The sequence below is a fragment of the Corvus kubaryi genome, unplaced genomic scaffold, assembly GCF_017639235.1.
Source record: "Corvus kubaryi isolate FWS band 111438036 unplaced genomic scaffold, C.kubaryi_AGA036_p1.0 64999, whole genome shotgun sequence".
In the NCBI taxonomy this organism is placed as follows: Eukaryota; Metazoa; Chordata; class Aves; order Passeriformes; family Corvidae; genus Corvus; species Corvus kubaryi.
In genome coordinates this window covers 108,148-135,593 of record NW_024581680.1, presented here as the reverse complement: position 1 = coordinate 135,593, position 27,446 = coordinate 108,148, and the positions used below count along the sequence as shown (strand labels likewise).

The 27,446-nt window shown below is 37.4% G+C and overlaps 1 protein-coding gene across 1 annotated transcript in view; it reads right to left on the bottom strand.

Annotated features, from left to right (window-relative positions):
• The window catches only part of LOC121672836 (dynein heavy chain 5, axonemal-like), a 146,322-nt gene that overhangs the window by 58,048 nt on the left and 60,828 nt on the right, over window positions 1-27,446 (bottom strand). Inside the window, exons 44-57 of the mRNA XM_042045738.1 lie at window positions 24,908-25,125; window positions 23,685-23,996; window positions 18,586-18,675; window positions 18,265-18,501; window positions 17,599-17,766; window positions 13,502-13,708; window positions 11,920-12,249; window positions 10,314-10,520; window positions 9,984-10,226; window positions 9,157-9,311; window positions 6,557-7,221; window positions 5,076-5,356; window positions 4,496-4,711; window positions 1,727-1,894 (exon numbers count right to left, since the gene is read on the bottom strand). Coding sequence (XP_041901672.1) covers window positions 1,727-1,894; window positions 4,496-4,711; window positions 5,076-5,356; window positions 6,557-7,221; window positions 9,157-9,311; window positions 9,984-10,226; window positions 10,314-10,520; window positions 11,920-12,249; window positions 13,502-13,708; window positions 17,599-17,766; window positions 18,265-18,501; window positions 18,586-18,675; window positions 23,685-23,996; window positions 24,908-25,125 — 3,497 coding nt within the window. The remainder of the gene's footprint in view (window positions 1-1,726; window positions 1,895-4,495; window positions 4,712-5,075; window positions 5,357-6,556; window positions 7,222-9,156; window positions 9,312-9,983; window positions 10,227-10,313; window positions 10,521-11,919; window positions 12,250-13,501; window positions 13,709-17,598; window positions 17,767-18,264; window positions 18,502-18,585; window positions 18,676-23,684; window positions 23,997-24,907; window positions 25,126-27,446) is intronic.

Sequence of the window (27,446 nt, the reverse complement as noted above, 5' to 3'; positions counted from 1 at the left end):
AATTCTCAGGTTAATGCAGCAGGCTGGTTTACTAGGTAGCAATCTGGGGAGAAACAGGTCATCCTCACACTGAAGGTCTACAGGAAAGTCTAACTAATGACCTGTGGGCTGCAGGCCACCTATATAAAGGATGCCAGTATCCATTCCTAGGAATAAGGTAACTTTTGCACACTATTATTTACTATAATATAAGTCACTATTAATTAGTTTTCACAGGTTGTCATATTTAAGATAAATGAGGCAATGAGTCTCACTTAAGATGCAATTTTAAAATATATTGAATCCATTTGGCAGGTGCTGAAGGGGATTTATATCCTAGAACAGCAGTTAGGATAAAGCAGCTTGATTATTTCATTCAGTAAACCTGCTTTTAGCACTGGATGAATTAGCCTGGGCTAGTACTTTATGCAGTCTAATTGTACATTTATTTTCAATTATTTTCTTAGCATCACTCCACTGCTTCCTGCCATATCTCTTGCATACTTTAAACACTTCCTCCTTCCCTCTGTCATCTTCTGTTTCTAAAATATTTGTAACTGTTGCTATGCCTGACAATAGGCACCACTTTGCCAAGAAATGTATGTTTCACTTTTTGTCAGCTACAGTGTGACAAGAATGCAAGTACTTGAACACAGAGCTAAATTTATATGTAATCCTAAATCACATATATTCAAATAAAATCTACAAGAGCACGTTTTCAACTTTCAGGGTTACATTTGCATATAAAGCCACTATTTCCCCCCAGGTCTTGCTCCCTTTTGTGGCTCTCAATAGCAACATTTCAAATTCTGTTTTCATTCGTGAGCATCCCATTATTTGAAAAGGGAATAGCTACTTATACATCACAAAAATATAGCACTCTCTTGAGTTACTTGAATAAAAAAAATATGCTTTTAACATATTTGAATCAGATCTGTCTAGGTATACGAAAAGATTATGCCAAGAATTTTGACTATACCATTGATACAGAGGCTTATTCAATAAGAAACCAAACATCAGTGCAGTGGAAGCATAATGGATTGGATGTATTTCCTCAGAAAAGAGCCATAAAACTCACTGTAGGAGCAATGACTATAAATCATTATATAAATATGCAAAGTCCCTTTTTTCAATATGCTCATAAATGAAACATTTCCAAGACAATAAAGCTATGTAAGAATGCACATAACAGTGGCTGATCCATTTCTACTTCAGTTCAATGTTACAACAGAATTCTATACCTGGCAACTACTCTCTTTATTATATATGTACACTTGCATTTAGCAATTTGAAACTCCAAATTTTTTTTAGGGACATGAATTCCAGCTAAATTCCTTGAAGAATACTTCTGTGCCAAGAATGGTCTCTCCTCCTCTTTCCCATATTCTATCATAACCACAATGAGCAGGTTCCTTCCCAGGCCAGTAGGACTGAGGAGTTTTCTCGAGGCCATAGTGCCTGGCACCCACTCTGAGGGCAGAGAAGGTACCATTATCTCCCACGTACAGCTAGACAGGCTCTGTAAAGAACCCACTGAACACTTACTGCGTTCACACAAGTAACAACTGAACCACAGGGTAGTTGTGTGTAAGGGGGGAAGAATTTCCAGGACATATTTAACCTCTGTGTGCTTGGCTCCACCACACGGCGTGAAGAAACAAGAATCTCTTTTTTAGCCAAAATAACTTGACATTTTTTCCACTTGACTAGATTCATCCCTCAAAATAAAATGATCAATAAAAAATACCTTAAGAGGAAGAACTTCTTTATTAATACCATAGAAGTAAGCCATTGCTTGTGTCCATGAGCAAAGACCTGCTACATTTCCACACACTTTTTTAGCAGTCTCGAGATTATAGTCCTCCATATCCAAATAAGGCTCTAAAAGCTCCACAGTTTCTTCTGTAATGGAGTCCTAGTCAATGGAAAGGAAATATTATTTTTTTTAATGGATTTTAGAATAAGGTCTGCTTCACAGAAACACTTTTATTTTTAAAATCATGGGGCTATCACTTCTTACAGAATAAATTAACAAAGCAACACTGTTGCCTTTCACTCTTACAAAGGACAGATTAGTAGTTTTTGTGAACTCGTGAAAATAACTCCTACTTCCATTGCAACAGAGTGGCATTTAATATCCCTATTTGACACATAAGATTTACAGTCATTACTAGGGCTTGTAGCTCCATGACAATTTAAGCTGTTCTAAGCTATTGCTGCTACAACAGTGCACCTTCTTCCCTTTCCCCCTCAACCAGATGTCCTTGCCCCATCTTTAATACCCTCACCAATGCTCGGTGAGCTAGTTTGGAAACTGTTATGACAGAAACATAAGTCAGCAAACTACTGATTAATTTTCTTCTAGTCTAGTCCCATAAACAAGCTCACCATGGCATCAGACAGGCACTGGTGTGAACACAGGTAAAGGAACCAAACAGGCAGCTTTAGGAAGGAAAAGGGTGAAACTGCAAGGCACTGTCTTCACTTCACTGAAGCTAACCCTTTTCCTTAACCGTAAAAGGGATTTCTTTCAGCTGTTATTCTAATCTCAGTTTTTTTCTCCCTTTCACAATCTGTTGAGAACATGAAAAGCCAGATCTTTGATGATGGTGGTTAATCTGTAATTATGTAAGTGTCAGAAGAAAATGGAATTCATCTCCTTGAGCAATGTAGAGAGTAGAAGAGCTTAAACAGGCTAAAAATGACTGCTTAACAATAGACATGTAAAGAATCTTTCCTTTTTTTGGCAATGTATTAATGCCTTTCTTTTAATGCATCTAAAAATCATCCACCATTCATACTGTCAAGCAATTTACCCTTTTCTTGTTTTTCTGCATAGCAGAAAGGATTGCCTTGCACTTGTTCTGATCCCTAGCTACTCTAATAGAAAAGACATTCACTATATTATTCCCAAGATCAGCCATGGTGGTGTTTTCACTATGATCATTTGCTAAAATGTAAAATAGTGCTGGACAAACATTTTGACATTTTTGTTCTCCTACTCAAAATTATGAGCTAACAAGCTGGCAAAGGTGAAGCAAAGATCAATCAGCAGTGGCCTAAATCTCTGTTCAAAAGCTTGGGAAATGTCATGCTTTTCCTTTTAAGTAATTAATTTTGAATTCAATTAGCTACTTCATCCACTAATTTTCATTGCCTAAAAAATACTAGGAAAGAACACAAAAAAAAAAACAAATCTCAGAAACAAGTAAGCAGTGTAGTCTACTCAGAACTCCAGACACAATTAACTTTCCTGTCATATATACTCTGAAATGAGAAATGGGGTAGGAGGACAGCATCAGAAGTACCTCCTCAGAGATTTAAGTAGTCCAGTATCCTACCCCACATTTATCAGTATCACTTTCTGCAAGAACTCAGTCCCACAAAAGTTTATCTGACTTCTCTGAGTTAAATGTGTTTCCAGCTACTCGCAGGAATATGTGCACTATTAATAAGTGCCAAAACTGGAAGCCTCATTAGACAGAAGCTTGAGTAAGGAGTACATAATTAGTCTTTGCTATCTTAAAACTCATTTCCTCTTTCTGTTTAGTCAAGAGAGCACTTGGAAAAGTGACCAGACTGACAGCCCCAGGAAGAAACTGTCTACAGAGGCAGTGCAAGTTTCCACAATATGGCTCTCTGGGAGAAATGGCTCCTGGGGATAGTGAGAATGATCTTCACAACAAAAACACTCCAGCAGCTTAGAAAAGGCATCAGCAAAATGCACAGATAAGTAGATTAAAACATCAGTGTGCAAACGAGAAAGTATGTTCTGCAACATTGCAGAAATGCCAGGTTTTTCCTGAAATCTGCTTGGTCTTCTGGATTATGAAGTTGGGCTACGATTCTGCCATTTCATATTCTAACCTAGGTATTTTTCTGGTCCAGCTACCTGTGACATCTTTCTTCTCTTCCCTATAGAGAATTTTCCTTTTTCTCACAGTTCAGTGAACCCTGCTGCAAAAGTTCCTGTCCTGACAGAAATAAAAACCTGCTTGCTCTTATTTTTCTTACAATTGATAATGAGATTATTCTTCACTTCACTACTTTTCTAGTGAAAGAACCTCAAAAGTTCCCAAATTATGTCATTTCTTTCCCTGTTCATTTTTTTCTTACTTCCTGCTAGCTCCCTAGCAAATTGACAGAATTGCCAAGTGCCTTACGAGCAAACAGGCCTGGTAGCACTGGAGAAGGTGAGCCATTTGAAAAACCAAGACTGGGCCCTTCTAAGGCAAGTTCCTACTTAGAAGCAGGAGCTGCCTGAATAAGATAACATCAAGCTTCTCAAGATTTGGTCTAGTGCACGGGATACTTCTGTCTGCTAGGAGCCACTGTGTGGCCCAGGAGAAAAACTACTGAGATAATGAGCCATGAAAATAAAGAAGAATAAAGTCAGAAAGTATCCACAACTATAGATAGACAAAACTGTTTCAAACTGCCTTTGATGGTAGAAGACACTTTCATGTGAACTCTGAAGATGGTTATTGAAGCAGTAGTGCCCCTATTAATTACTTACCTTCTGGAAAGTAAGCAACATGCTAAGAAATCCTGAATTATTCATTAGCTTCTGAGCCTCAGTCCATGATGGCTTGACACCTGGGTGTTCCTGATCTAGTGTCACTGAGTCTATTTTCCTTTGGAATAAAAGTAGCACACAGTCCATGATCCGCATTATCAGGTGAGGAGGTTTACCCAGTTTGCGAACAGTTGCAATGTCAGAAGGTTTTATTGTCTGAAAAATTATAAAAGAAAATAGTCCATTTATTTAAACAGTCACCTGATGGCAAAGAATGATGTTCTTTTGGGAGGACTGTGTATGGAATGCAATGGCTGCAGGTTTGCAGGTCGCTCAGAAGCACTACTGCAGAAAGTCCCTACAGGTAGTACCACTCTGTGGCTTCTTTACTACCTGACAGTAGAGTACTGCCCATCTTACCTCTTCCCCTCTTCAGTTTTCAGGGTTTTTTATGCAAGGATTTACAGGTCAGTGCCAGTTCCTCAATCTTTCCCCACCCCCCAAGTTAGAAGCACAAGCCATATTATTGCACATAATGACCATTAACTACATGCACGTTCAGAATATATTTGCTTCTGACCTGCAGGGCTGCCTTGGCTTCTTCCAGTGCAGGCCTTGCAGCTTCAAGCTTCTCCTCTGCTGCTGCTTTATCAATGGCAATGTCATCCACAATAGCCTGAGCCTTGTCTTTTACCTTTTGCACCTGCATTTTCACTTTTTCTGCAGCATGGGCTTTCATAGTTACTTCCAATAAAACTTCATCGGCTTTTTTTGAAGCTATAGCCAAATCTTTCTCCTTCATAACCAACTCTTTGGAGAGCTGGCTTACAGAAACCTCAGCTTCCATCAGTTTTGCAAGACCTGTGGTGAACAAATTCCATTTTAGCAACAGAAAGACCTATGGAGAGAGTAACCTCACTGAAGCAATAAGTGGATATTCAAAATAAGTTGCTCGGATTCATGTTTAGGAATACTAGTGAGTGATCCCATTGGTTGAACACTAAAATTAACCAGGACAATTTTTATTTTTTAATGTGTAAAAGCCTTCAGAATCTGTCACTTGATCACTTGTTTATATTCTTTTATATGAGAAGGAGACTAAATGTTAAACACACATGCTGGAAAACATTAGCATGGTGAATGACACTTAAGAAATGTGTGTGAAATTTCTGAAATCCATGAGAACATAAAAAGCACTAGGCTGTACTCTGTACAAGACAAAGAGGAGGAACCTGGCAATGAAAGTGAAGACACAAGGAGAGTAGGCTGAGCTTCTAAATTCAACATTACATGAAGGTCCAGATGAGATGGGGTAAAAAAACCTACAGATTCTTGAGCAATACAATACTCCAACAGTTTGAACAAATTATGAGAAAAACTCTTAAGTATAGGCATCTTCATTATAAATCCATGCATCTAAATGTAAATGCATCATATATATCTTTCTAACTCAAAAAAACCCACGTTTGTTCTTCCAGACAGCCAGCCACCCTTTACCTTTGGACGTATGTGTACATAGGTCAGGTCTACAATTGTCAACGGTGGGAGAATAAACAGTTTAAGGTCACATTCACTTCCAAACAGCATTCAGTTTAGGAAACTGTTTAATTGTTTACCATGTCTGACCATGTGCACGGCTATATTTTTGAAATTTTACCTTTGGCATATACCTGTTCCTTTAAAAAATTCTTCAGAGGGACTGAATATGAACATTTACTTACCTTTTCTCAGATTTACTCTTGGCATGCTTACATGTGAAAACTAGGATCTCAGTAGTTCCTTGGCATACATACACGTCAAAGCAGGAGTTTCAGGCATTTTAACTGCTAACTAATACTGTTTTCAAATCTCCTCTCTAATCTGCACATTCATAAAGTTCATTGAAACAAAACCTCTGCAGAGTTTGTAATCACACACAATACAGCTAAAAATATATGAGTTGGCTTCCAAATGAACATGAGCTCACAATTTAAATTCATGCTTTTACATCCTTTTATTCAGATTCTTCTCACCTTTTTAAAAACAAAGAAAGAAAGAAAAATCCAAAAGCTTTTACAGTACCTGTTCTCATGCGTTCAGACAAACTTCCAAGACTGGCAAACTTCTCTTTGTAAATAGCTTTGTAGCCTCCAATGAAGGACAGGTAAGATTTTGGTGTCACAAATGTTCGTCTCCTATATCGTTCAAAGTATTCAACACATTTTTCAGCTACAATATCTTGAATTGTTCCCATGGTGTTAACAACACTCTGTTTCACTTCATCTGTACACTCAATACGGTAGGAGGCTAAAAAATGCTGTGCAACTGCTACAAGAGCATCTTTAGGCCAACACTGAAACCAGTCCATGGTACAGCCTGAAATCAGACCTGGAAATTTGAGTGCACGAGTTCTGAATTTTTCCCCAACAGGAGAAAAACAAAGAACCACATGCAGGTTATTCCGAACTCGAGCAAGAAAGTAATTATAAAGATTTTCACTAGTGGGAGTAAGCCTTGGGTACTCCTTCTTCATTGCTGGAATCAGGTCCTGTGTGATTTCACCTACTTCATCTCGTGCAAAAAGATTCGAGACTTCACCTGAAGTCAAAACAGTGTTCATGTACTCAAGAAAAGATTCATCTCTGACTTCATTGTCTGTGAATATAAAGACAACACCCTTTCCTTTTTGCCCAGCAGTGCGGTACAGTGTTTTCAGATCATCCAAAAGGTTGTTGCTGGCATATGTTCTGGAATAGAGAAGGGTTAAAGAAAGAGAGAACAAAAATTACAGACCATCTTAGGAGGTATGTATCATCTGGATCAGCTTCCTTAAGGCAAGGAAAAAAATCTAGATAAGAACTTAATACCATAGCTCCTGGTTACATTTTTTAGAGTTTTTCCTTAAACATTTTCCCAAAGTGAATGATCAGTAACATAAATGATGTGAAATGAGGTGAAGTCAAAAAAAATAATGTGCTGGAAAAAAGTATGGTGAGAGCAATACTATATCTAATTATGATACTGTTTTGTATCCCCATGGTTTGCAGACGTAAATTCTTTGTTAGATATGTAGGTTAATACAGCTGGATTAAGTTGTCAAGTAGGTTATGATACCTGTAACCATTACATAAATACTGCTGGATTATCTTCTGAAGATATTGAGAGCTGGTTAAAGGAAATCATTATGAAACAAGAGAGAATGAAACTGAGGGGCTTATTGTGTTATATGGTTTAACTAAAATCAAGCCCCAGAAATTATGTTTGAACATTATCACTTGGGCTGATTCTGCAGCTCTTCTGCACATGGAGACCGTGACTGGTTCTGTTGTTATGTGTCTTGTAGCTGGTACACACAAGTAAGATTCAGATGAAGTCCACACAAATTCAACTACAGATTTCAGATTGTGCAATATAAAGTGATGTAAACCAGGGTTAATAAAATGGCAGATTTTGTCCTTAGCCAATTAAAGATGAAATTAAGAACCTCTTTTCTTTATAACCAGTCTCTTATTTCCAATAATCTCTTCAAAGTCATAAGTAATTTGTGCAATACACACACAACCCATTCTACACGTATTAAATATGCCACACAGGAAGTGTCACAGTTCTCTTCTCCCTCCATCTTATTTCTGCTCTATAAATACCCATAGAGCAAGCACTGCAGAGCTTGTAAAACAATCCAACTCTTCAGTTTGCATGTGTCAGCTACAGTTATTACAGTGATTTCTGCTATTCTGATAGGAATATAAGAAATTCTCTACTGTCAGAATTGCAGTCTATCTAGTTCAATAACCTAACAACAGCAATGGGAAATGATACTTAGAGACAAAACATGAGCCAGCATCCACTCTTCACTGCTAATTTCATTCTTCCCCCCTCCATATTCATTGCCATTATTAATAGTTGCCTTAATAATCTTGGAAATCTAGGGATTCTGTTCTATCACTTTGTTTTTTTTCTTCCCCTCCTTTTTTTTTGTTCTCACTGTTCCTTCCTTCTGCGTCTGGGACAGAGGAAGAGATTGTGATATATCTTTCTTTATCTTTCCTTTCATCAGAAGCCTCATAACATTATTCATAGACATGATATGTCTCTCTAAAGAATATTTCTCAGCATGTTAATCAGTTTGCAAAGGAGAATGCACTCTGCCAGTCTTCATTGCTTACCCTTGTAAACTCTATGTAAAAAGAGAAACAGAAGGAAGGCAGTAGCTACTCCCTTTCACTTCAAATTTCTATAAATTACAGAACTCCAGCACTACAAAATAGTAAGTCATTGACAGAAATTGTCATAATACAGTTTATCTACATAAGGATCTATAGAAAAAGTTACCATTTCCCCTGGCCATCAGCGTTTGCCTACTAAGCAGCATGCACCAGCAGATTACTCCCTGTTATTTTTAGTGCAAAATTGTATTTCAGTGTGATTTCACAGAGGTGCATTGCAGACTCAAATGCTGAAGAAAATATATATTTCTTGTCAATAGCATAAAGTCAACAAAACAAAGACCCAGGATCTGTCACCTATAGATGTACATTTGGACAGTTACTTTTGACCAGAAATGTAGTTTACAATGAGGGATAAAAAGGTTGAGAGGTTTGCATTTCTTTAAGATGATTGTGAGGAGTTCATTTCTATGGCAAATTAAGGAGCAAATGTCCAGGTACACTGCATTGTGTTACCTTGTTAAAGTAATCTGAAAGCTCTCGTATCCAGCAATGTATGATGCTAGTCTGGTCAGACTCTGCTTTCCAGATCCACCCACGCCCACCAACAATGCATTTCCTTGTGGAGTACGAATAATCCGTGATATTTTAATCAAATGGATAATTGCATCCTGTGTATTGAGAGAAAAGTGGATGAAGAGATGCAAAAATAATGCATTGTATAATCAACTAGAAGCGTGTCACCAACCAACTGCTTCTCAACAGCTGGATGGCTTCTCTGGAGCCTATGCCAAAGACTCAGTCCTGCAGTAATCAAAATCAACAGGAGATTCCCCCCTGAATTCTGTGGGCAGCAGGGCTAGCCCAAGAGAAATGTCATTGTATCAATCTTGTATGAAGCAATGTCATATGCACAGTTTGTCATCAGCAGAGCTGAGGGCATGCTCCTTAGGGGCAGAAGGTAAAGCAGAAAGGACTCCCCCAGACTTTTTAGCTGACCTATTTACAAGCTCTCTAAATAGACTGACAAAAGTAAAATACAAGTGCAATATAGGCATTTCTTATTCTACTGCTGTAGTCATCCTAGGGTGAGAATTAATCTGAAACACCCTAAAATTCTATCAAACCACCCAGTCTAAAGCTGAGGAGAGCATTGTGCATCAAGACCTTCCAGAAGGAGGTAACTTTCAGGAAAGCAAGATGACATTCACAATGTGTACTGTATAAACAACCTAGTTGTTCTGAGCTATCTCCAAAATAATGTGATAGAAACATACAAGATGTATCAGTAAGGGCAGAAGACCAGGCACTTTCTGTATTAATACAATTACAAGCAGTAATACCTTGAAAAATACTAAATCCATCTTTGATCCTCTGACAGTTTCATTGTACTGTTGCATGAACATCCGTAATCTTTCAGCCAAGTAATCCAAAGATGGGATAGGCTCATAAATTTTCGGAGCCTTCAACTCTGCATCATCAGGTTCATCTCCAGCAGTCTCTGGGACATCACGCAAGAAATCCACAAAGTATAATTCTGTCAATTTATCTTCAAGTAGATTTTGACCGTGTTCTTCAGAAACAATCTACAGCAATACATGAAGGATTGATTTAGTAATGAACTATGTCCTTGGCCTCTTTCTGTGGCAAATACTAAAATACTGTTTGCTTACCTTCCTCATCAAATCTTCAAACCAGTCCTTATCACTTTTGCTGATGAACCTGTCTGCAATAACACGTCTGCATTCATGTTGGAACAAGGCTACCAAAACACTGATGCTCTGGCAGACGTCAGGAGTAACTGTAAGTATTCCTTGCCAAATACGACTGAGGTCTCGCAAATTGAAGATGTAATGAAATTTAGCTGGAGTTGGTAACATCTACAAAATAATGTCGTGAACTATATTCAAATAACTGCTAACTAAAAATATTTTCTACTTATTATTAAGTGAATGTGGATATTTTCACAAACTTCAGTCTTGTATTAAAGCAGAAATACATGCTTGGCATTTAAGAGGCATTAAGGTAAAATGAAGAAATGACACTAGCAACAGCTAGCTCTTTAATTTCACATAGATTTCATTTGAGTTTCTTTGAATGTTTCAAATCCCAGGAAGATGCATTAAAGCCAAGACAGGTTAGTTAATGATGACACTGATGACCACAGTAAAAATGTCAACATTGTTTAACCTGTGGTGTTGCTCCTGCCCTTTCTTCCAGATCATTTCTGTTACTCTTCATCCTTTCCAAGAATGAGGAGGAAAAGTTCATGAGGAAAAGGGAAAGGGAAAGGAAAAGAGAAAGGGAAAGGGAAAGGGAAAGGGAAAGGGAAAGGGAAAGGAGGTGAGGCGAGGCAAGGAGAGGCAAGGAGAGGCAAGGAAAGGCAAGGAAAGGCAAGGGAAAAGGGAAAAAAAAAGAGCAAACAATATTTGGGAAAATATTTACAACCTAGAAAAAGCTACTTTTCCTCTAGGAAAGGAAGTTAATTAGTGGTAATAAGCACCAATCCTGTTGAATATATTGGTCAATATTGACTAGTCAGTAGTTTTGCTAGAAGTCTCTCTAGTTCTGTGTGCAAAGTAAGTTTAGGTCTACAGTTAGTTGTTTGTGAAATTCTGACCAACTTTTATTGGACTAGAAAATACCATTTAACAAATCTTTCCACTACTGTCCTCCACTTTTCTCAGAAGAAGAACAAATTCGACACACATTTCTATGCTGTAGTTTTGTTTTTTCAAATTGCATTCTATACCTAATATTTTTTGTCTTTTTCAAAGCAAAATTTGCCCAGGAATTGCAGTCAAATGTTTTTAACAGTCTGTTTGAAATGGAAAATGTAAATATTTATAAATTGCTAAATACCAGATTTTATTTGTTTTGAACTGATTCCCTGTCTGCCAGATTTTTCTTCTTTCCTTTAATTCAGATCTTTAAAGTTTCTCACGATCCCAAACAGCTCTACAGAAGATTCCTATCTAATTTTTAATTTCTGGTTTCTTGTGCTCTCAGCATTTTCTCAACTGGAAGATGTCTCAATCTTCCTATCAGCTATGCTTACTATATCATATGTATATTATGTGATACTTGTATCAGCTACAGAAGACACTACATGTGATTAGGATTTTTGTCGGCTAACTTGAGAGCAACCAATTCAGAACAGAGGCATCAGCCAGCAATTACACACATAGGTCACAGCTTCACAGTATGAACTACAAACACACAAGACAGTACAAAAGGCCTGAGTCAGATGCTTCAAAGGCTTAATAGACGTCATTTTACCTTTGCTTTTGTCATTTGCCAAACCTTTCGACTTGTAGATACTAATGCTGAAGCCAGTTTACATATTTCTGCGGGGAAATGTCGTTGTTCACAGAAATAGCCTTCAGCTATTGTTTGAAATATCTTATCAATAGAGGAATTAGAAGGCAATGTGCAGTTGAAGATGGTGAACTGGCGTTTCAGGCGCTGTGGGATGTCATTCCGACCTCCCCCAGGGTGAATCATAGCAGCTACAAACTGGATGTCAACTACATTTGTGAATTCCCCTGGCTTCTCCAAACTGTAGAAACCTTTCTGTTCCATCAGCTGTCTTACAATCTCATTGGTGATCTAAATATTGCCAAAACAAAACAAAAAAAAAAAAAGGAGGATTTAGGTGTTTCAGGGTTGTCAACATGCAACATGGCAACCAAGCACTCAGATGCAGTGCACTGGCTTTATGTAAGCTTCATGTGCTAAGTAGTTGTGGACAGGAAGTCAGACATTCAACTGGATTTGCATAATTTCAATTTAAGAAAAACCAGCACTTTAAATTTTCAATCCTGGCTATAGCTTCAGACTGACACAGACAGATAGTGATAAAGAATGGTAAATTTAGCACAAAGTGTAGTCACATGTCCACCTGTACACAGGCAGTGAGAGAACACAATTACAGAGCCATACCAAAAGCAGAAAATTTGCTTTTTCTCAGCAGATTTTTTTAAGTCAGATTTTCAGGGTATTGGTCTATAAGTATTCTTTTATCAATACCTCAAGACAGCTTGCTAGTCTTTAATGTCAACTGTGATCATAGAATTGTTTAGGTTGGAAAAGACCTTTTTGATCGAGTCCAACCATTGAACCAGTACTGCCAAATCCACCACTAAGCCATGTTCCCAGGTGACACATCTACACCTCTCTTATATACCTCCATGGATGGTGACTCCACCACTTCCCTGGGCAATCTGTTTCAGGGCTCAACAACCCTTTTGGTGAAGAAATTTTTCTCTGATATCCAATCTAAACCTCCCCTGGTGCAACTTGAAGCGTTCCCCTTGTCCTGTCAACACCGACCTCACTACAATCTCCTTTCAGGTAGCTGAAGAGAGCAGCAAGATCTCCCCCAAAGTTTCTTTACTCAAGGCTCAACAACCCCAGTTTCCTCAGCCACTTCTCATAAGTCTTGTTCTTTAGACTCACCACCAGCTTAGATTTCGCATAATAGTTACTGCAATTTAAAGTCCAGAGCAGATCAAAGAAAAATCTCTGAGTGTTTCTTGGATTTGCATGCTTCCTTTCCCAAACTGGTTCTCAGGACTGCTAGTTTGGAAATCCTACCAGCTTTGTATGCAACCAAACCAAAAGGCTTAAATACTACAGTGATTGCACCAAGTGGCTTGACACCATCCTTGATCTTTTGGGACTGACAGCTTGTCAGTCATCTCAAAAACTGGCTTGGGGAAATTGTTTTTAGTAAATGTATTTGTTCTAATCCATATTAAGATATCTTTTTTCTAACCTGTCCCATTTTTTCAACCCATTGATCAGTATCAGCAACAATGGTAAGACCACCAACTCCCAAAAGTTAGTATTTTCCTTTTACCTGATCACCCCATTCATTAATCAGAGGCATGTTGATGTCATCAATAAAGACAGTCATTTTCTTCCCTGCTGGAGGACCGTGTGTAGTGCCCATTCTTTTGCCTATGCAGCTTTCTATGCTCCTTTGGAACATATGTGGCAGAGTTGCAGAAGAAAAGTTTAGGTATTTGGTCAAGTGAACATCAGGATCATACTTGCTTGTGTAATTCTGCAAGATAAACTACTTTTAAGTCAAGTGCACCAGTAACTCCAGGTGAATTCAGACAAAAGGAGATGCAGATGCTCAGCAGCCCTGCAAAAATCTCAGTCCTGCTATTAACTTCAAAATCTCCAAACACAGTTTATTTAAGATAAATGCACCATCTACAACTTGAAATTCAAACAAACTGTCAGTTAATGCTTTGCATTAATTTTTTAAGTATTAAAATTTATAAACTCTTAATAGACTTCACTAAGTATTACAAGTAGATGTGTGCCAACTCAAGATGCAAATAAACTTTGCATTAGCAATTGTCAGGGTTTTTCTAAATTTAAGCTGTTAGTGATGATCTATTACAGCAGACAGCAAAGAACAAGAGAAAAACCAAATCCATTTTCATGTTTACACTACGACATCAAAACTCTTAAAACAAAAGCAGTGCAAAGGAATGGCAGTGTAAAATTAAACCCAGCTACATCACACTTACTGACAGCTATCTTCTCTTAATGAAGAAAGAAATCCTTGAATTTTATGAATATGTACAATTCCCACAGCTGCTGAGGATGCCCCAAAACAACAAAGTTCCACTTTTCATATTTAGTGAGTTTTTATAATAAAAATATGCAACCCTGGAGTCACACCGAGGGATAAATATATAGCATAGGAAATATTTTGTTTAGGAAAAGTTCTGGAGCTTAGAAATAGTACTAAAAGTTCCATATTTCCAACATAATTTCTTTTTAAAGATTCCATTCTTCTGCAATGATGATGAAGTTGAATATAATTTAAATTCCTATCCATAAAAGAGGGTTGACTACAAATGTTCCCATTTTGGCACCTCAGAAAAAGAAATCTGTATCATTGCTGATGAAGTGCTGTAAGAACAACTCCAGTGAGACATACACTTACTGTGACAACATAAAGGAAGACACAGCTAAATCCCCTCAAAATATTTTGATGAATATTGTCAATTTTGTTGATACAGTGACAGCAGCTCAAGAAAAGGTGCCCTTCGGAAATAGGGTTTTTTTCAGACCTGACATAAATGACAACCTACATGTGCACTGTATATGCAACAGTCCTGTCTTTGGCATGTACTCCTGACAGGTGAGGGGTTGGTGCAGGTCAGTGCTCAGATCTCTCCTCAGGGCTCCAACAATTTACAAATTGCAAAGCTCATGTGCCAAGTGCAGGTGCCCAGGTGCTGCCAGAGGGGCTATGGGGCAGCCTCTTGCAAGAAAAGGATGGGGCTTCCCTATGCCAGACACAGTTGGTTCCAGCCACCTCCAGCAGATCCACTGGAGACACTCAGCCTGTGTCAGGAAGGGCAAAATGCTGCCTGGCAATTGAGAGAGAAGTGCAAAAAAATGTGAGAAAATCAGGCCTGCAGACACCAAAGCAAGAGCAGAAAGAAGAGCAGGAGGTGCTCCAGCACAGATTCCCCTGCAGCCTGTGGTGCAGACCATGGTGAAGCAAGTTGTCCCCTGCATTCCATGGAGGTTCACAGTGGAACAGAGGTTAACCTGCAGCCCATGGAAGACCTCACACTGGAGCAGCTGGATGCCTAAAGGAGGCTGTGACCCCTTGGGAAGCCCACACTGGAGCTCCTGGCAGGACCTGCAGACCCCTGGAAAGAGAAGCCCACACAGGAGCAGGTTTGCTGGTAGGACTTGTGACCCCATGAAGGACCCACGCTGGAACAGCTCATGAGGAACTGCAGCTCTGGTAAGAACTGTATCCCATGTGGGAGGAGGGAGCAATGTGAGGAGGAAGGTGAGGCAGAGGGGAGCTGTTATGTACTGACTACAGTGCCCTTGTATCATCCTGCTGCACTGCTGGCCAGGGAAGAGGTAGAGGAGTCAGAGATGAGGGACTGAAGGTGAGCCTGAGTAGAAGAGAGGTGTGAGAAGAGGGTATTTTCAGTATTCTGTTTTTCACCATCTAATTCTATTTTTAATTAGAAATAAATTTTTTAAGTGTCCCCGAAGTCAAATGTTTTTCCCATAGCAGTAATTGTGAGTTGAGATCTCCCTGTCTTTACCTCAACCCCTTTACTGTTGAGGAGGGGGAGGGAACCAGCAGCTGGGTGAGGGTCTTGCAGCTGGCCAAGGTCAACAAACTGCAACTACGAATTCTCAACCATTCAAAAAACACATTTGTGTTTTATTCATTATGGCACTTCAGAATGTTTACATGGTAACAGTAATATTGCACAGTACAGAAATGAGAACTATCTTCAAAAAAGAAAAGGGTCTTGGATAGGATTATTTTTGTTAGTTAAACTGTCAGGGAATTTTCAACTGTCCTTTACCAGTTTAACATCACTTTTTAAAATTTTTTGCAATTCATGAATTAATAGTACAGAGAATAAAGGTCTTAAATTAACATTCCATTTCAAGTTCTTTATTTTGATTTATACTGATGGTTTACTCAACACTGAGGATTATTCCGATTAATTCAGATTACTACCTGAAGTGCTCTATAGTAAGACTCTTTTACTTTTTCATGAAATGAACTGTTTATATCTGGAGATTTCTTTTCCACAAGGTGTAGTAAGGCAAAATTCTACAGAAGATGAAAGCAGAAGGGGAACAGTTGTGAAGGCAGTTAACACTCACTCCTAACCTTACACGAGATGAAATATCTGCTGGCATTATGCTCCCTTGTGTAAGGAACATACTCTGCTCTATAGCATAGACTCAGCCTAAGCAACTCCCAAGAATCAGTTCCAATTATTTTTAGGGACAGGAATGGCAGCTGAAAGCAGGAGGTTGCCAGTATCTGGACAAAATCCAGCATGCGGAATATCAAGACCACCACCCAGACCCCGCCTCTTCACTCTGCAAAAATAGTTCTCCAGCTGGTGCCAGGAACAGAAGCTGACATTACACCGGCATGCCTGTTGGCATGGACAGCTATGCTGAAAAAATAGTATTAATTGCTGCTGGCAGGGGTACAACTCACTCTCTGTCAGGGCTCAGAGAGAACATGGCCGGGGCACACAAAATGGCTCCAGATTTTATGAAAGCCAAAGGTCAATTTAGACCGGTGTTTTTCAGCTATTTTCCATTTCAGGACCTCTGCAAATCCTCCAGTGGAGGTACAGATGCTTGTATAGCCAAGTCAGCTGTCCCAAGAGTAGATTAGTTTTATTTAGCTACCTCTCATTGATCAAAGAATCCACACACTCCCCTGAAAAACACAGAAACCCTAATGAAAAACACTATGCTTCCACTTTTTTAAATAAGGGATGTTGAGTTTGGTAAGACATCTGGGTTTGTTCAGCCTTTTGATTACTGATTTTTCTATATTAAGTTATTAAACCTGTCTTTGTTAATTTAATAGCAATCCTGTCGTTATTTTCTTCTAGAGAACAAACATGTCATTTTCAGTGAAGAAATTGAGAGACAAGATAATAAACAGTAAATTTACCCTCTGAAAACCACCCTGACTAAAGAAGGAAGCTCTGTTTTTCTCTTCATTTGGCTTTTAAAGAAAGGCTGTGCAATAAGGGTGTAAAAAGACCAGTTCACACATGGCACCACTGATAAAGCACAGGAAAATAAAAAAGCCTCCAAGGATCACCATCTTCTTAGCAAAATCTTCTGTTTGACTACTCAAAAGAAAAGAAAGCATATGAAAGAGCATTTATCATCTGACCTTGTGGCCACAGTTAGCAAAGGTTAAAAGAAACCTTTATATAAAAGTTTATATAAAAGACTTGGGGGTTTTTGCTTGTGGTCCATGTGAGTACTGGCAACATGCCTCTGTAAGAATTCTAGTATGTACTCTGAAGAAAAACCAAACTATTCTCAACTTCCGCTTAATATTGGTGCCAATGTCAATTATTGCAATGTTATCATACGAATATATTACATATGTTTTTCCATTCCACCTACCTTAATCATAACAGTTTTTGCTGTTCCTTGTTCCCCAATTAGCAAAACAGCTTTTCCTTGCCTCATGATAGCGTGCATTAGAAAGTCTGTTCGGACACTGTCTACATTTGGAACTAGAATGGAAGTATATTCTGGGACTGAATCTTTAGGATAAATATATTCAGGGACCTGCATAAGAAAGACATGCAAAAAGTTTGAGAATTCCTACCTACCCACAGAATCACTTTGCATCAGAACACAAAATCAAATGTACTTCATAAAATTTACATCAGCAAAACTTTTCTGCCTGAAAGCCAAGTATCCTTTCATAATCAATCAGCATCTTGCCATGCTTTTCTAAATGGGTGGTAGACTAACAGGATATTTTCATTCCTCCGGTACCTGATAAAAGCTTTTCCTTGCTGGAAAGAGTAAGGTGATAGAGTAAGTAGACAGAGTTAAGATCACTTCTGTTTCACTTCCAAAGATATTTCAAATGCACGTTTCTATTCTTTGCTGAAGACATTTACGGGAAAAGAAAAATATCATTCAAAAAAAAGAAGCTCTGGAGAATTTGGTAGGGTTAATCTTCCCAACCAAATTATGTAGGGTTTGAAATAAAATGTCTCTTACCAAATACACTTTGTATACCCATTAAGAAAGCTTAGCATGTTGCAGTGTACAAACCTTCTTTGACCAGTGCTCCCACTGGCCACAGGCATTGATACCAAATTCAAACATGGTTTCCTCTCCATTCACAGCTGGAAGCTCTTTCACTGCAGAGTGCTTCCTTAGGAACAGCTCCATTTTCAGCTTGTCATCTGGCTCCAGAAGGGCTCCAGCTGACCACATCACAGCGAAAACAAACAAGCGAGCAATATGTTCCTCACTGAGCTGCTTCTCGTCTCGGCCAGGCAGCAAACCCTGCAAAGTGGATGCAGTACAGAACTACTGCCCTCCTACAAAAAATCACAGAATCTGAGAGAGAAAAATGGATACCATATCTACCTGTAGGAGGTCAATAGCTTGCTTGATGTACATACATTCTAAAATCGACATTTTTGGTGTCACAGCAGAGAAAACAAAATCCATCAAATCCTGGGAAGAAAAAAACATTATTTAAAGATTTCTTTACCAGTTTCAATGGTATGATTTTTTCTTAGATGAGACCAATTCCTTATTTTCAAATACATTCTAAACTTTCCTTCAAAACAACATTTTTCCCCATTTCTGGGCTTATAAATATTCAGTCTTTGACCATGAATTTTTTCTAACAATAGCATATTAGGAAAATAACTTTGATGTACCAGAGTCAGCAGAGCTACTTGTATGAGCTCCATAAAGTAATTTCCTGAAGAGCAATTTGAAGACTGCTTTTCAGTTACTTCAAGGATCTGCCTGCCATTTGTGCTCTCCGCTGGAGATTTTAATCTACCACTGACATTTTTGTATAGGAAGATAAAAGCACTGATGATACATATATATACAATGCACAAGCTCACCACTATAAATTTCTATCTGTCTGATCTGTTCTGACTGCACCATACTGTACCAGTCCCTCTTGAAACCAATATTCTCATTTTCCTGTAGAATCCTGGCAAGATCCAAAAATATTTTTTTTAATTTGTTTTAATGGAAGTTGGACTTTCCTCAGGTTTCTTCATAATGATGGCTACTGTGTCTGCCTCTGTCAAGTGTTTTGCGACATCTTGAGCAAAGTTTCAAATTGATGTAAAGTCCTCCCTGAGATTTGCAGTGCAAAGTTTTAAAATATCAATTGCCATCCAATAGTGCGGACTGATGTAAATTATGACCTACTTCTACCTTCGTTCAACAATCTTTAATATAACTCTCTCCCTATGGGTTCCATTTGCCCTCATAATCTTTGGAAATCAACACTGGCCACTCATTCTGGGAAGTGAAAGTATAAGAGGGATACTATAGGACACAGTAATTTCAGAGGAATTCCATTCATAGATGTCATGTCTTGTCAGGGAGAAAGCTAAGACAGTGGAAACATTCAATCACCCAAAGACATAAACAATTTACTTATATACTTCTAAAAAAATCACTCAGCTGTTTACCCACATGCTCACCAGCCTTGTTTCACTTCTCAGTTTCATTTTTGCCACTGAAGCTCTCCAAGTGCCCTATGCTGATATTTATTGTTACAGAGAATGAATCAATATTTTTACCCATCCACCTGAGTTCCATCCCACTAGAATACCAGGTAACGCACACAACAAAAATATATATTGTGATCAAAAAACTCACTTAGGCCTCTTAAACTGGAGTAGGCTCATGGATAAGTGGTCTAAGAAGACAGTCTGAGTGTGGGCATACACAGAATCATAGAATGGGTAGGGTTGCAAGGAACATTAGAGGTCATCTAATTCCTTCACCCCACCATGGGCAGGGATACCACGCACTCTATCAGGTTGCTTCTTTTGTAATTCCTTGCAGACAAGCAAAAGTGCTACCACCTTTGCGCACTGTCATTTTGTGGCTTTCCCTCAAAAATGCCTGGTTTGCCCCCAGTGGGACATAGGGGGCTCAGCCGAGTAACTGAGGGGGTTGTGGGTGCCACAGGGGAGTGCCCACAAGCAGTGTGGGAAATTCAAATCTAAGACACTTAGAATCTGGGGCTAAGTCTCACTGAGATTCAGCTTCTTCATCTGTAAAATAGACTAGATGTCTCATAGGGCACTGTAAATTGTTTAATAATTGATTTGACACACACAGAATAAAGATATTTCATGCGTCAAAGTATTCTGTATTATCAAGAGCCCAATTTTCACCAGAACTAGTTTTATGGTACTTATGATTCCAGTGAGGTTTCTGAAGTTTATGAAGGGCTTTTTAATGTTTTCTTTTTCTTTGAGTTTATGAAAAAAAAATCAGTTCCATATATGCTAGTATTTTATTACTACTACAATTTTTAAAACAATGAAAAAAGGATGCAAGATTAACACAGAAATTTGCATGAATTATTTGGACAGGGGGACTGGAAAAATGAGCTGGGTCATAACAAATATACATAAATTTTAAAGAATTTGGATGAGGAAATTGCTATCCCTTACAAGGAGACTGAAAAACGAAGTCAGAGGCTAAAAGCTCATATGAAAGGAAGACTCCTTTTGCATAGGGTACAGTCACTATAGAACTCAGACTACAGAATACTCCTCAGGACAGGAAGCTCATAATATACTCAAAGGATTTAGACAAGCAAAAGAACAACTCAGTAATAGAAAGTTATTAACACTTGTAATATTAATTTTAACATAAAAATATTAAAGGTAAGAAACCCTTTGGATTATATATTCAGCTCTATGCTCCAGGGGCAATGCCAGCCTTTACACAAATTGGATTAATGTGAGATTTAATGTGGAGGGAGAAAATTAGTCAAATCTGAAACTTAAGTTGCTACTACATTTTTTCATTTAAACAATACATAGATGTGCTGAAACTTATGCTATTCACATAACATCCATCACTGGTTTGAGCTTCACACTTCACAGACAATCTCAATAACACCACTCAGGTAATTATTTTAGTAATTTCAGTTCTTTGAAACTGTCTCAGATAATTACTTCCATCAGCTAAGCAATTCTGTTTCTTACAGGTAGCAGCATCATTCACAGACCAGGAATTGGCAGTAGAGCTTCTAAATGTAAGAGAGTAGAGTCTTTTTATAGGGATGGGAGTTTATTTGAAATTACTGTGAAGCAGGAAATGTTGCTGAGAAGAAAGAATTGGGAAAGGAAGGGGGAAATTCCAGCCCCTCAATCACTGTTTAAAAAAAAAAAAAACCTGTGGAAACAGAAAGGACTCTGAAATAATCTTAAATCAAAATAAGGTTGGGTTTGGGACTTGGATTGGTTTTGGTTTGGGACTTTCTGTCTTTTGTACTTTGATTTTGATTTTTTTTTAATGTATAAAAAATGATGACTTACAGTGCCATTTATAATACACATGAAATGAATGAATATATTCTTTCTGCTGATTCACAACTATTATTCTCTGATGTTTCCTCCTCCATTACTGCTACCTGCTGCACCTTTGTTAACTTTGTTAATTACTTTATCCAACATGAAGACTTTCAGTGACAAATACTATTTTGATTAGCATAAATAATGAGAGTGTTTTGTAGGAAATTGGAATTATTATAGCAGTTGTCTTACATCTATTTTAGTTGAGATTAGATTAATTTCAGAAAGTCTCTGTATGTCTACTTAAGACTGAGTCTCCTTGGTTACTATATTTCCATCTATAGTCTAATCATCGTTTTCTTTGAAAAATCAGATCTTTCTAAGATGTTTATATCCACGCTTTTCTTAATACTAGCATTAAATTCATCAAGGTCTATATCTGGGGTTTGACTACCACTGTTGATGAAACTTATTTGAAAAACCTTCTTATTGAATTTTATCCTTTTCTTTTTAATGTGGGAGAAAATAATAACTATAAAAAGAGCCATGTGAACACAAAAGTAGTGTTACTCTCATCTGTAAAATCACTTTTATTGCCTCTATTATTTGAGAAGCAAAGACAGCACATTAGAAGTGAAAGAAAACTGCCAGCATGACAGCTTTCATTTACATTTTGATAGTTCTAAATGCAGCCTTCAGCACTGAACTAACTTCATATTTCACTGCATTTTCATTTCTTAATCTAATAAAATACATATTTTTCTGGACTTTATTGCTATTGCTTCAGGCTTGGGCATTTTAAATGTTGTTGTTATGTTTTCAGAGCAAGTTGTAGCATAAAATATAAATAAAATTGTGGCAAAGAAGGAGTGAATTGACCCACATACATTACTTTGGAAGCATATTTTAAAACTCATTATCAGAATTGTTTCTCTTTCTGCTGCAGTAAATACTATGTCATATCATTATGTTTTGGAGGTAGAACAAAATGAATAGCTTGTTAAACATTGGTTTTAAAGTAAATGTGCACTGAAATGAAAAGTAGAAAGAAGACATTTGTTAACGTTCCGGGCATTCTAAGTATATATCAATCACTGCTTTTATCATGATCTATAAAAAGCTTTCTGAAATGTCACTCAAAGTTCATTAAAAACCATGTTTTTAAAATGCAAGAGCAATGAAAAATATTACAAGAGAAACCACTGTGAAATCCAACACCAATTAAATGAGTAAACAGGCAGGACCAAGCTGATGGAAAACCAAGATATGTTGGAAGTTGCATTTATTTCACAAATATTGAGGAAATCAGAAGATAACAACTCTGAAAGGTTGCAAAGGCATAATTATTTCTTTAAAAACATTCAAAACCAGAAATTAATATTTCAATTTGATTGAAGTATACTACTGAGGTTATGCTTTTATACCCAGTATCAAGTACAACCATCCATAATATTGCTGGAACCTTTCTAATGATTCAGTAAGGTAAGGCCAGACACAGGGGGAAAAACATTCAGGATTCCTGCTTTTGATCTACTGATTGAACACAATTTAGTCAGAAAATGTATCAAAGAGATGACGTTTCAAAAATTTCCATTGGAACAGAAACATGGATAATAAAATCAGAAGAGACAACTATAGTCAGAACTCCAGCATTATAGTCAGAGCTTCAGAGCAGCACAGAGCACAGAACTACTCTGGATTAATTTGAATTATAGAATGTCTTTTAAAAATAGCTAATGCACCAAATGCATTCCTGTTCCACAGAGTAAACCTAGCCTGATTCCTTTCTGAATTTACTTCTTTATATTTAAAACAAAAGAAGAAGTTTACCCACTTCCTTTGTGTATCCTAACAGGAATTAAAATTACAGTATTAAAATTACAAGTAAAGAAAGTATCTGTTTTTGCCAACATGCAATATAAAATAATCACAGGTTTAACAATTCATTGCCAACTATCGTATGGAGGCAAAACCAAAACACCCAGATTATTTATCTGTTATAGTTTCAGTCATTTATAAATGATAGAGATAATTTTCTCTTTTTTTTAATCCTTCATCTTTAGTTTATTACATAAACAAAGAAATGTAAATAATTGAAAGAGCACTTAGGAAGCAGCAATGTTTCATTAAATAAAGAATAAAAAATGCAATTTTTTTCTGAAGTAGTTAATTAAGTACCTGAAATGCATCATTAAAGCAATTCCATAGGATGTCAGAGTACGTAACAGGTAGTGTCTGCAGCCAAGCCCTTAAAATAGGCTTCCAGTCTAACACTGAAGAACTCATGAAGACCATCCCATTACGAGAAACTGTGGCAGGGGAAGCATTGTCAATGTTGTGAGGTTCAAAAATAATTTTGCAATTGGGGGACATCGGAATACGATCTCCATTGGCCAAAGTAAGGGTCTTATTATCATCCAGAACAGAGTTCAGATTTTCGATCCATATTGCATCAACTGGTCCATCCAAAACTATCCAGATATGCTCCCCCTAAAAAAAAGGATAGACATACACACTCAACTTTACTTACATTGACCAAAAATACACATTCATGTAATATCAGAAAACGTACTCTTAGATGTAAATAATGCCATAATTTGGTGCTCAGCAAAAAAGCAATCTAAAAATGCAATATTTATAATTTGCTCAGTGATTTTAGTTCTTCCTTTGTCATCTTGTGTCACAACAAAAAGGATATTAAGAAACAGTGACAAAAATTAATTTGTGCTGTACTAACCAGAAAATTGTATCTTTCTTCTACAAAAGTACATCAGCCAACCCAGCATCCATCAAGATGGATGAAAATGTTTCCCACTAAATGCAGTCATAGACACAAGCATAAAGTCAGTCCTTGTGGGATGTTACCCAAGTATTTCATGTAAGGCTTCCCATTTTCCAAGTCAGAACTGAGTGGCTGTTCAGAAGATGTGAGTGTAATTATGACTCCATGAAACATGATCTGCAAGTTTGATAAGGGAATTGGGAAATGCCTACACCGGTTTCTTACCAAAGCCTTACATTCCTATACAACTAGTGAAATAGAGTGGCAATGAATTAAAACCAGACAGGAGAAAATTGACTTTCCTGTTCTCACATCAAAACATGAACACACTTTGCTTTTGTGTTTAAACTGCTTACAGAAGGAAGCAAACCCCTTAAAATATTTTCTAAATTAATTCTGGAACCTCAAATGCTTGGAAGGCCTAGTGCTGTCTGGGATGTGTATATAATTCTGACTCTTGTGCACATTGAGCTCATCAGACACAAAGTAAAATTAACACTGCATATTCCCATTTGATTTTATAATGGACGACCTTTCAGATAAATGACAGATAATGACACTCATGAAAACACCTTATGGAAACAGTATTAAATGTCTATCATGATGCAACATCCATTACCTTCTTTGCTTTTAAAGTTTTTCTCCATAATGTAGAGAAAATACCATCTGTCCAGTCATTTGTAGCAACATCAAGGGTACCGAACATCTGGGAAGCTGTGATTGCCTTTGGGTTCATTCTCATCTCTTTATGAGGAGCACCACAATCTGTCATTGCTTTCATCAAAATATTAATGCATTTTGTCTTTCCTGCACCAGTTGGACCTAGAGTCATCATACCTTAAAACAATACAAATATGGTTTAAAATGAAATGTCAATGTGTTGTCCTACCATTTAATGGTTCATTGCATCAATGATCCCTGTTCTATTTTTATCAAAAGCCAATACATAAGCATGTTTCTCATTCCACTTAATGTGGACTGAAACAGAATTTGAAACTATTATTAAAAGGCCTCTGTAAATGTCTCTCTAGTATGATATGCAAGCCTATGTGGGTCTGTATCCTCCCTCAGGCAGTTATTTTCCTTTTTCTAACGGGAAAACACAACTGTCTCTTGATATTCTCATGCAATGACATTGACATGAATGGTGGCAAACAAATGCAGTAATTTCTAAATCAATCTAATGAGAATGAGAATTGTCCAATGATATACAAAATTGAGTGCATCTTTCCAATGCAAAAGTAACAAAAACATGTACCTGCATCCATCCATGCTGGCATTTTAACACCTCTTTCTTACATAAAACCATTTAAGAGCAACCACACAATTTCATCAGTGTATACACATTACCAAAGAAAAATAAATCATGTCTTCAATAATAAATTGAGCCTATGGTTGAACTTTTTTTGTTATGTTTTCTAAATCACCTAATAAATCTGTCCAAAATCAGATGGGACATTCAAATTGAGACTTCCAAAGTCATTTAAGGGACCTAGACAGCTCCTATTAGACCTAAAGGCAACTGGATAACATAATCCTTAGTTGGCTTTGAAAACGTCTTCAACAAAGGTGTGGAACAAGCACAAACCCAAATTACAAACCTAATCCAGTGCAATGCAGATTGTGTGATATTTTCTCTAAAACTAAAGGGAGCTGGACATTCCCCAAAACAATCTGAGGACTCAGAAAATCACTTACTCGTGCCATATGTTACATATGGGGAAATCTAATACAAGCTCTTCAATGTTAACCAAATGGCTTTTCAGCTGGTTTCAGTGGTATTTCAACCAAAATTGTTATGCCAAACAGATTTCAGGACCCATGCACTGAATCTCTATGTGTGTATGCGTGTGTATGTGTGTAGAAGCACTTCATGTGCACATACTGCCATATTTCAACTAAGTAATAAATTTTACAGATTTTTCCTCATTATTTGAAATCCCATGGTGACCTCTCTGTAAATTGAAGTTCATGAGTAGGACAAATGGAAATCAGGAAAAGATAATCTTTTTCCCTCAATGCAGTAACTTCTGTCATAGAAAGGTCTGAGCATCCAACTGTTCGGACAATTGGAGCTGCATGATCTCCTGTAGGAGAATAGTAGGGATGTGTGGAGAGAAGAGGCATCTAAGAAGAATACCACAGTGGATCATGAAGATTTCTGAGGAACAGTGAAGCTGTTGTGTATCACAAATCAAACAGCTTCTTTTAAAAAGAGACACATTTAATCATAACTGAAATAATCAAAACTTCCATGGTTCCTATATAGAAATAGTTGTTATGGTTTGATATGGAACACTGCATCCAGAGATCTGGACGTAAATTAGTAAGTCTGCACAGCACTAACCAGTTCTTTGGTCTGAATTACAAGTTTGAGGCATTAAGGACTCAGACTGTGGTATGTGAAGGAGTATTTCATTTATTTCATTAGTTTAAGCTGACTATTCTTTTATTATGACATGAAAATAAGAAGGATGGTATCTTCATAAATCTTTGCTGCTTTAGTTACATTTCCTTTATATTTTCCCCTTATTTTACCAAAAAATCATTAGTTAGAGTTTGGGGGTATGGGGGACATTTCAAAGTGGGGGTATTTTTTTTCCACTGAGCTATGAATTGTAAACCTGGATTTACTACTGTCTTTGATACCTTTCCTAGGACAGGATAAACTTTGCTCAATGGCCTTTTCTGCACTGTAAAAATGCATTTTCATATAATCAAAGGATGGTTGAAGCTGGAAGGGACCTCTGGAGTCCATCTTGTCTAACTCCCCTGATCCAGCAGGAAGAAAGTTTATTTCTCTTCAGTATAAATGGCAAGAATCGATCACAAAGAAAACACTTCGAATTATATCTCATACATGGTAGAATTTATCAAAGTAAAGGTTTGAGAGATTATTTTGTGTAATCTTCTCAACACTATAATCTCACAGTAACTTTATACTCGAGCTTCATGACTGAATCTGTCTGAGAGCAGCAGTTGTTTTCAGAACACTGAACAAAATTGCTGTTTCTGGATTTTAATGTATCAATTTTAACTTGTTCTATAGAAATTTCAATCACCAAAGGCCACACTCATACTCCCAATAAAAACATAATACAACAAAGCGTTGCACACTAAAAAAAGGTCGTAACAGCTTCCTAAGCAAAATACCCACG